Raw genomic sequence first — 10,638 nt, forward strand, 5'->3', positions numbered from 1 at the left:
TCTTCTTCCATCATCCCTCGATCAATCACTCAGCTGACCTGACAGATGGACACCCTGTCTTGAAGGAAGTCTTTCTCTATCCCTCTCATTCTTTCTGTCCATCCATCCTTTCAAGGAGTCTACTTTGGACATTTTATTGACAACAGAGGATCAGGTGGACTGGGTCAGGGTTAGAGCTTTTTCAAAGACCGGATCAGGACACAAAAGTGGGTGACAAGGGCATTACACAGAGTCCTCTAAGTATCCCAACATAATTGACATTTACACCTAACAAACGTGCCAGAGTGAAGGAAAATAGTCCAAAATAATACTAAATTAGTAAAATCGGGGACAGATAACCAGCAGAGGCTTCAGAAAGTCAGTGTCCCGCCAAGACATAATCCAACACACAACCCCCCAACTTGTCGTCGTTACACTCTTTGTACCCCCTGCTCTCAGTCTGCTCAGTCTTTGTGCTAGGCTAAGCTAACGCACTGCTGGTTGTGGCCTTAGATTGATATGAGGGTGCTATTGACTAACTCTTGGCAAGAAAGTGAATAAATATATTGGATAAATTCTTTGACATGACATGTATAATTACATTTCTTGATATTGAGAAAGGCACACTAAGTATAACATTTTACCATAAAAAAATAAGAGACGAACACAATGTTCAGACGAGGTTCTGGATATTCAGAAATAAAATAAAATGTCTACTATGGCTGCTTACACCCCCACCACACTGAAGTCCCCCAGTGTGCTTTATTGTCTTATAAAATTATAACGTTTTTTCAAATAAAACCATGAAGCACGTCGTAACCCAGCTGACAGAAACACCTATCTCTCTGTTACTCTGTTGAAACCTCCACCCATTTCTTTAACCATCTAAACCAGAACAGAAAGGAGACTAAGGGGTTATGGTTTTGAATACATACGCTGTTCATGGGGGCAACCTGATATCCATAGAGCTGCATACTCTAACACACAGAGAGAGACATGAGGAAGAGAAAAAGAAGGACAGAGCATGCAGCCAGAGAGGAGGAGGAGGAGAGAAGGCAAAAGACATGTTAGTACATGCAAGGAAAGAGGCTGTGGATACACTTTGCAGAGGGATGTGCCATTTTCAACACATCTATGTTTAAGAACAACACACACTTTACATTACAACACTGTGCACTGCAATTCCCAGAGGTGTTTAGTGAAACTGTGTATGTTTTCAGATGCAGTTAAGGTTTTATAAATTGTATGACTATGAAGACTGTATAGGTGACAAAACTGAATAACAATATGTTCTTGCAGGAAAGTACATTTTGTGTTTGTGTTTGTCAGGTTGTCAGCGATCATTTTCTTTGGTTGGAGTGCAGTGTGTCATCTGCCAATGTCTTTTAATATGTAAAAAGGAAGGGCCATGATTGACCTGTTACCTGCAGACGAAAGGTGGGCAAACATCTAAAATGAAAATCATTTTTTAGGAATTGTGACCAATTTATAATGCAGTGAATAACATGTTTCTGTGGTGGACAGACTGTGTGTGCATTAGTGTCTATAAATCACATTTTCTGGCATTTCTCTACTAACATGTCTTCTTACTTATTACCAACATATAAGCCAGTAAAAAGCTAATATTCACACAGTCAGATCACTTTATAATTTGCCTCTAATTCCACATGTATAATTACCATTCAGTGTAGTAAATCAAAATGATCGGTGTTGTTCCAGAACTTCAACAACAGAAATGTTGAAAAGGACACATTTTTTTAAGAGTGTATCCAATTTAACAAGTACACAGTACGGATAACTGTCACAGTAAAAACAGAGTAGATACCACATTGTCAAAAAGAGTTTCTGTAAGGCAGCATGCACTTAAATATGGTTACATGAAGGGTTTAGCTGACTTTAGTAATTGTTTAAATGCAGATGATAATTAACTTGGACGATGATGTGTTGTTATCAATACATCAATATAGTTTGACATATTCATGGCTGCTCACTAACCCTAAAAAATCCCCTCTAAACATGTATTAAGACATATATACAAATAGTCTGCTTGGAACAATAATGCATGTCTTATAATTTTTTTCTGCAAAATAAAAATATAATTTAAAAGTATAATTTCCACATTAAAATCCATATAATCCGTCTACCTCTTCAAAGTGTATGTGCACTGGTGGCTTCAAGTTTCTACATCACACTTGTATAAATTGCATGCTGGACCAGGAAGGACTTCCAAACTACCCTACTGATGACAGCAGCGTAACTTCAGTCTATATCCATCAAAATTTATAATCCATGGTCCTTTCACTGTATTAATTGTAAGTAGCTAAAGAACTGAATTATCCATCCATACAAATGTACCTCTCCTCACACAAACACACCCTCATTTCCATTACCAACTTTCTTACCAACTGTGCTGACTTCTCAGCATCTCCTTTTCTTCCTTTCTTCTCATTTTTCTTCCGGAAGATCTCCTGAAGCTGTAACGAGAGACAAAATGAGGATCTCATTGACAATTCAAAGCTCTGTTTGAAGCTTAAATGTTCACACGTACAAACATTCACTGAGTTCACAAAGTCACTTGCTCTTTCATGCTGGTCTGTGATGTGATTCTAGCCTTTTGACAACATGATTTAGAGAGTGTTGGTTTTCTAGTTTGGCTTTCAAAAGGACTTATGGTCACATATGTTAAAGGGTAAGTCAATGCTAAATCACATTACTGCTGCACAGTAATCGTGTTCCTATTTTAGTATTGATAGTATTGATTTTCTAGAACTGACGTTCTTCATTTGTGTTTTTTTTTAATTAAATTCTTTTGACTACAGATGTAATTTTTGGCAAAGTCTGAATTCAAGAAAGCAGTAACATCAATGCCTATTATCAAAACCACAATGTGGGAGTTCTTTTTTGTCCCCACACCTGCCCACTGCTACAGGACCATTATTGCTCACTCTTGCCAGTCTCCACAGAGATTCTGATCACTTCCTGCCTGCAGCAGTGTTTTCAGTTGAAAATCTGTTTGGTCCCAACCCACAGGGAAAGAAAGACACATCTAAAGAAATGCTATTGCAGTTTGACTACTCAGCTGTTTAATAAGCTGTCTTCAAAAAAAGTAAACTGAAAAATCTGCTTCTAAATTGCTTCAGCTTAAGGCAGCAGGAATTTAAAGTAGATAAAAACATGAACTGTACTGTCTCTGTCCATCCCTGTTCTTCTCATTATGCAGTTTATTTTCCATCATCACCGATATCTTTAATATCCTAACCATTACCTTTCACGATGGGAGTAAATAGTAACATATAAATTCATTCATAGGATGGATTTTCAGTATCAGAGACTCACCACCAAGAACTCCCTCTTGTCCACCATCTGGTTGCCGTCTGCATCAAACATATTGAAAGCAATCTTAAAGCCAGCATGGGGCTCTAGAGAACAGAGAGGAGAGCACATAGGGTGAGTGTGTGCATGTGTGAAAGGCCATTTTAAATCCAGAAATAGCATGGGATGAAGTGGCATATAGGCGAGACTGGAGGGAGATGGGGCAGGTGGAAATCTATATGGACTATGATCTACAGTTTCGTCTATATCACTCTTCCCCTTTGTTATTGATCAGGTATAGCTGTTGATCTGACAGTTTAAACTTGGGTCACTTTATGATTTTATTTTAGAAATACCAGAACACATATGTTTAGCCTTTGCTGGTCCTTTAAACCTCAGTAAGAAAGTCTAAGACATGGAAATGTGCAATTTTCATCGTATTGAAAACTTGAAAAAGTCTCACATTCCTATTTACATTTATGTTTTGAAAGGTTATAAGTAGAGGTATTTTTCCCTCTTCTCTTTCTCCCTCTCTCTCACTCTCTCTCTCTCTCTCAATTTCTGTCTTACCCCAAGGGGAAGGGGAAAACCACCAGATTTGTGTCATAATTGCCTCTTGTTAAGTTCTGAATATAGTTCATATCATGTAGCTTAGCCTTGTTAGCTAAGCCTTGTTGCCTTGTTAACCACAATAAGCACAGCATACTAATAAAGTGAGAGAGAGATGGAATAAGGAAGTAGAAGATGAGATGAAGTGAAGGAGGATCTGTAGAGAGACTGAACTGACTCACTTGTAAGGATGCAGAGCAGGAACAGGTACTCTGTGTATGAGATGATGCCTAGTAATGAGACCAAGACAGAGAGTTAAAGAAAAGGTCACATTCAACACACACACACACACACACACACACAATGTTTACAGATGTTCAAAGACCGTGGGCCTCCTGACACACACATACGCACACATGCACACACACACACACACACTAACACAGATAATCCTTCCTTTCATGAAGATAGCATCTTAAAATGTGTCTTCTGGAGCTGAGCTGCCAACAGCCATTTGGCCACACACAGTTTCTTTTTCTACACCCCGAGTGTCCAAAGTAAAGACACTGGCTGGTAGGGGTGCGTGCATGTGTATGTGTCTGTGTTTGGATAAGCAAGTGAAAAATGTTTTAGGAGATGATCCTTTCTTGCCTCAGGCCCATTTAGGAATCTTTGTAGCTCCATCTCATCTCCGTCTCCCTCTTTTTCGCTTTCTGTCCTGATTGCTCAGATAGTTCAGGGTGACTCGCTTGAGTGTTACGGGAGACTGCTTTCCCGTGTGTGTGTATGTGTGTGTGTATTCGTGTGTAGGTGAACATGACACCAGCTAAAGACTAGTGTGAGCCTAGTGTTTTCCTGATGCTCGACTGCTTTGTGTAGAGGAGCTGGTTTGGAACTGAATTCTCTTTTTCTCTGTGTAGCCTGAGCTGTGCAAAGACCAGGAGATACACTGTGAAACTACTCAGGTTTCTAAAATACATTCTACATGTTTACACTCACATACGTTCAGCAACATGCTGCTGAATAAAAAGGTGGGTCAACACTGATGCAAGAGAGTAATTGTCATTAGGGCAGGGGTCAGCAACCTTTACTATCAAAAGAGCTATATATATATTTGAGCCTTATAATGCTAAATTCTAAATAAAAAAAGAAATGTATGAATATGCTGCATTTTTAAAGTGCAATAGCACCTTATTTCAAAACTGTGTAATTACAACAATAAGTTTAACTGTTCCAGTTATTTAATTTTTTTTTTTTTACACAGGTTAAAAGAATAAACTCATTATACTGTGTAAGGCATGTTCATACAACAACTAAACAAATGTCTGACAGCTGACAACATTTACTATGATCTGTAGTCTGTAGTCATGTAAATGCCCAGCATGGTATGGTATAATGATAATCACCTAACCACAAACTCATCACAGTTCTGATTACATCTGATGTTTTCTAAACTAAAGTAATTCAATTACTGTGTAACACACAACTACCACGCACACACACAGGCGGACACGGCACACACACACACACCACCACCACAGTCAACAATGTTCCAACACTATGCATTCTTGTCTGACACATAACTCTTGTCATTCTCAGAAATCCAAAGCCACCCCAAGGATTTTAACTTCCTTGCTCTTCATGTATGGAAGAGGAGACCATGTCTTGACACAGGCACACACACGCACATGCACAACAACACACAACAACATTTCAACAGCTTATTCACATGACTTATTATGGAAGGATGGCATTATAAGTGTGTGTGTGTGTGTGTGTGTGTGTGTGTGTGTGTGTGTGTGTGTGCACGCGTATGTGTGGTCTTGGCAATATGCCACCAGCAATTTGAATAGACATGCACTCTATACTGCAATGTCTTCATCCTACCATGAAGAGGATAGGTTTACAAGCATTCTCTCTTTCCTCTTTTATTTCTCCCTCTTTGTTTTTCTGATTATATTCATTCCTTAACACTCCACCAACTTTACATGTCTCCTTGTGTAAACGCAAAATTCAAACTAGTTACAAGATGTAAAACGTTACCACGGTAGAGGAAGAGAGGCTGCATTATATTTAGCATCTCCCAATGTGTGTGTGTGTGCGTGTGTAATTATCACTACGGGGACTCACTCCCAGACTGTGTGATTCCTATGTCACACTCATCTGAAGCAAATGCTTTAATTAGGGGGAGCTTCTCTCCCTCTCTCTCTTTGGTGCTGTATATTTTTTCTGTTCCTGTATGTAATGAGGGGAAGAGAGGAGAGGAGAGGTTTATTTTTAGTTTTTTCAGCAGGTTGTTTGGCTGAAAGGAGGGACAGCATGCCTCCAGCCCCGGATTAGAGACACCTACGGTGACACACGCACACACAAGCTCAGAAGCGCTATTTAGTCACACATCGGCAGGTAAGTCCTGTTATACATACACAAACCAGTGCACTGAAAGGCTGCAGAAATGTTATAAAATGTATTGAACTGTTCCTCACATACTCCTCATAGTAGCACATGAAACTGTAATGGCTAAATAAATAACTCCAAATCCTAATCCACCGACATTCATTGACCTTGATATTATCTGACTGCTACTTATTTGCTGTGTATGTTTGTATTAGTTTGCCCAAAGGTACTGAAGGTGCCTTTGCTTCTGTTTTTTCTTCTTTTGCGCACGTATGCGTGCAAGTGTGTGTGTGTGTGTGTGTGTGTGTGTGTGTGAATGTGTGTGTACTCTCTCCGACCTCGTTCTCTCAGGTTGCGGAACAATTTGGAGGATCCTCTCCATACTGGGGGAGTTTCTGTCAAAATCTTCTCCAGCTCCTGACACACGCACACATAAACACACAGTTTACAAGTGAGTTGTCTGACGTGACTTTTACATAGACAGGAACAGAGAGAGTGAGAGAAAGTGGGCAGCATGCCATTAAAAGGAAGAAACATTTCACTACAAATGATCCATCTTGACATTCCATTTATTCTAGTATCTAAAATGGGTTTTTTTCAGGTAAAAAAAACTGAAAGAAAATATAACTGTTTCTTTCCAAGAAAACTCTACAGGGTACCTTTAAGATTGTATTGTGATAGGGATAGCACTGATTTCCTGTATTTCACTGTCAATGCCAACATCTTAACTTACCATCAAACCTACTGACAACATCAAAGCTATATTATCGTGGGAGTCAAGCAGTGTTGAATGAATGGATCAGAGACTGCTCATTCATATATGTATGTTCTATTTGTATGTACATTGAGAATGAATTGCCAGAAAAGTAAATTTAATTCATTTAAAATTAAAATTGTAACACAATAAAGTTCTGTGCACTAATAGAATCTAAAGTTTTAAAGGCCTGGAAGCACATAGGTCAGTAAAAGCTTGCAATTGTTTTGTCTTTCAGTGTTAATGAATCTGATAATGATCTGTAATCATGCATTAATGCTACACACACAACTGTGACATTTACATAGAAGAAGAAACACCAAAATCATTTTTTTATCTTTGCACTGACACAAACTACACAACGCTTGCAACAGACGTAACATGCAACAGATGCCTGCAACATGGAGGAGCAGAGGAAAGCAGCATTAAGAGTGTGTCTCCCACCTGTTTGGTCAGGGACCTCCAGGGCCTCTTGTCTGTGAGGGAACAAGACAAAAGAGGAGAGAAGAAGAAGGAAAGAGGAGAAGAGAGTTTGGGTGGGCTCGATCAGATAGCATCTGTATGATCTAGAAATGGGTCTTAATGTGCCGGGTACAGTCACAACACACACACACACTGTATATACACTGTCATCATCACAGGCCCATTTGTACCGTCTAAAGTGCCCCGTGCTTGTCTTTGTAGTATGTGGAATGTCCCCGTAAAAGCACATACTACTTTTGTTCTGTTTTATACAACAAAGTTCATCTAATTCAACTTCAAAGGGGGCATTAGAGGATGTCGGCTGCTGAGAGGGTATGTGCGGCTGTATCGTATGTCAGTGAGCCAGGGTAGATGTAAACACACACATACAGGTGCACAGTTTGCACGCAATACAATCACATAACCGCTGAAGAAAAGAATGGTAGCTCTTTTGGAGGGTGTGTATTGTGATAACCTCAACTTGTAAGGACATTTTCAAACCAGCTGTCATAAAGGAAAAAATAAGTAAAGTGTCTGGTTTAGATATTTATTGGTTAAGAGAAAGGGTAAATGTGAGCAAAAGGAATGTGGACAAGTCAAGGAGTGTGTGCCTGTGTGTGTGTGCGTGTGTCTGACTAACATTAATCTCAGACTAAACAATAGCTGTAAAGCCATCTGCTTTGAGGCTGGCTGGCCGGGACTAATCTGTTACAACTGGCAGCAGGCTGACAGAAACAGCAAAGAAGTGTTTAAACTCAGGATTTTAAAGTGTTTTAAAACTTGGTTTCAGTTTAAAAAAGGAAGAAAAAAAAGAAAGGATCTATTTTACTCCGGGCACTGACATCCATATTGGGAAATCAATTTCAGAACAGAGATGGCATCAGCAAACTAAAAAATATATCTAATTTAGTTTGTTATCAAAGGTACATAAAGACACATTTACATCAAAATGCAAGTGTACAACACTACAGGAATGTAACTTTAATATTTGGATCCAACCAGCACACAAATGTTCAGTGAAATGGATATTGCCAGATGGTGAAACAGCAGGACAAGGTCTGTACTGTTAGGGAAAGAGAAATTGAATGCGTGATGCCAAATATTTTAATGTCACGTGTAAATGTAATCAATCAAAATCTAGATACAATCCAGATTTTAGGTGAAAATGGGACCAAGAAAATGAAAATAACTGTATATCTACATCAAACTGAAACAGCTTTAACAAGTGACAAGTTCTCTCCAAGTGACAATCTTCAGGCCCAGGAAAGCATGGTCTCTTCACAGTATACGAACAGAAAAAAGAATTAACTCTAGGTATGTAAGGTAGGTAAGAGTTTTGAACCCAAGCGTAAACATACAACATACTTCTCGGTTCGCTCATGGTGACAGACTCAATGAAGTTCTGTGGAGTCATGTACAGCTGCCCTTCATACTCCACAGAGCTGAACGTGCGGAAGCGATGCTCGTGGGACGACATGTACACGTCTCCGTCCTCAAAGTCAAATGGACGTCCCTGCAGACATAAAACCAAAATGCAAAACAAAATACACTGTTAATGAATGTGTTGCCCTGTTGATGAGCTACACTACTTTTTGTTGTTTTTTAATATTTTTAGGATATGTCTTTCAGGTGGCAGCCATTTGAAAATAGATTAGCAAAACAATTATCAACAGGAGACAAATCACAAGTTCAATATTACTGCATTACTCACAATATAAATATCATATTTAATTATGTGTATATAACATAATATGTTAAGTAAAGGTTTGTGTAAAACATTTAAATACTCTTGATAGGTATTCACTTGCCCAAATCATTATAGTTTGAATGTGACTACCAGCTGTGGTACCTTTCTGTGAAGAGAAAACTCTGTGGCCTCTTATACAGACAGCAGAATCTAAACTGTGTGTGCCTCTTCACTGCTTTTGAACCTCTATAATGAGGAGATCCATCTATTCTTGGCATCAACTCTCTCCATTTAGCTCTCTGAGATTATAAACAGTCAGCACCTCTGGTGCAGTACAATAACAGGAGAACAGGGACACACACACACACGCACACACAAATACTTTGTCACTACTTTCTACTTGATTAGCATCTCTCTCTCCCCCTGTGAGGAGCCAGTGCTTCAGCTTGATTAGCTGCAGTGTAGGAGAGCTGCTACGCCAACAGATTGTGCTGCATGAAGCTGCGTAATTAGCAGAGAGCTTTCCAAATTTAAACCTGTTTGGCCGCAGGGCCCAGCACACTGAGGTTCCTGCTCAGCTCAGCTAACATGCTAATGAGCACGCAGATTCATTCATAAAGCTTTGATGCTGCGTTCACCAAGGGGACTTTTGAAGGCATGAATAGGAGATGAGTGCTCGGCTTCATAGGAATGCACTGTAATCAAGTGTAAGAGCACAGACGCCCATGGCTTTGACTCTCACTAATGAATGAAGTTTATAAAGTTCTGCAAAGGCAGCTAGGTTCACACACCATGCTACAACATGATGTTAAAAGTAATGTAAGCTACTTGTAAAGAAATAATTAATGGCAGTGATTTGAAATTAGATTCAGTACGGCACATTATGTTCTTGTGTAGTTATAAAGCCTTAAACCTGTTCCTGTCCCCTAGTCTCATTCTCCTGACTCACAGCAGATGCTCCAGGTGTTTTCCTCTCAGGTAACCCAGTGTTCTCCATTCACAGCTGCAGCATTTATTCCATCTCCTCAGTTTCCGCCCGTTACAGTCAAGCCCTTGCCGAGTTCACATAATGCTGATTAAGCAGTATACTGGAGTTTTTAAATCTGGTCTTTTCCTGTACTGGTGCACTGGTAGTCATACATTTTACATCAACCAGCAATGATTGGGGGAAGCAACCGTAGCGACAGAGTAGGCTACGACAACTATGGCGGAGCCTGTGGTGGAAAATCCTAAGAAGTGTCCAAGAAAGGTTTCTGATGCTCCACATAAAAAGAAACTCGTGGTTCAGAGGAAGGATTACAGTCAAAAACAGAAAGCCATTGGGGCGCCCTGATAGCTCGCCTGGTAGAGCTGGTGCCCCATGCACTGAGGCTGAATCCTTGGATCACAGATCATGGAAACTATGGATTCCATTCCAACCTTTGGCCCTTTTCTGCATGTTATCCTCTCTCTCTCTCTCTCTCTCTCTCTCTACCTCTAACTAAGCTCAGACCTTAGCCCT

At 39.7% G+C, this 10,638-nt stretch overlaps 1 protein-coding gene across 2 annotated transcripts in view; it reads right to left on the reverse strand.

The window, feature by feature from the left end:
• micu3a (mitochondrial calcium uptake family, member 3a) overlaps positions 1–10,638 on the reverse strand; it is a 28,029-nt gene that overhangs the window by 13,141 nt on the left and 4,250 nt on the right. The window contains exons 2-8 of one of the 2 annotated variants that reach the window (XM_035660994.1): positions 8,816–8,963; positions 7,433–7,464; positions 6,573–6,651; positions 4,083–4,130; positions 3,316–3,398; positions 2,382–2,453; positions 915–956 (exon numbers count right to left, since the gene is read on the reverse strand). In XM_035660994.1, the coding sequence (XP_035516887.1) occupies positions 915–956; positions 2,382–2,453; positions 3,316–3,398; positions 4,083–4,130; positions 6,573–6,651; positions 7,433–7,464; positions 8,816–8,963 (504 nt within the window). The remainder of the gene's footprint in view (positions 1–914; positions 957–2,381; positions 2,454–3,315; positions 3,399–4,082; positions 4,131–6,572; positions 6,652–7,432; positions 7,465–8,815; positions 8,964–10,638) is intronic. The other variant, XM_035660995.1, reaches the window with a different exon arrangement.

Source organism: Morone saxatilis, unplaced genomic scaffold, assembly GCF_004916995.1.
Source record: "Morone saxatilis isolate NCDOM2014 unplaced genomic scaffold, NCSU_SB_2.0 Contig17, whole genome shotgun sequence".
NCBI classification, from domain to species: Eukaryota; Metazoa; Chordata; class Actinopteri; family Moronidae; genus Morone; species Morone saxatilis.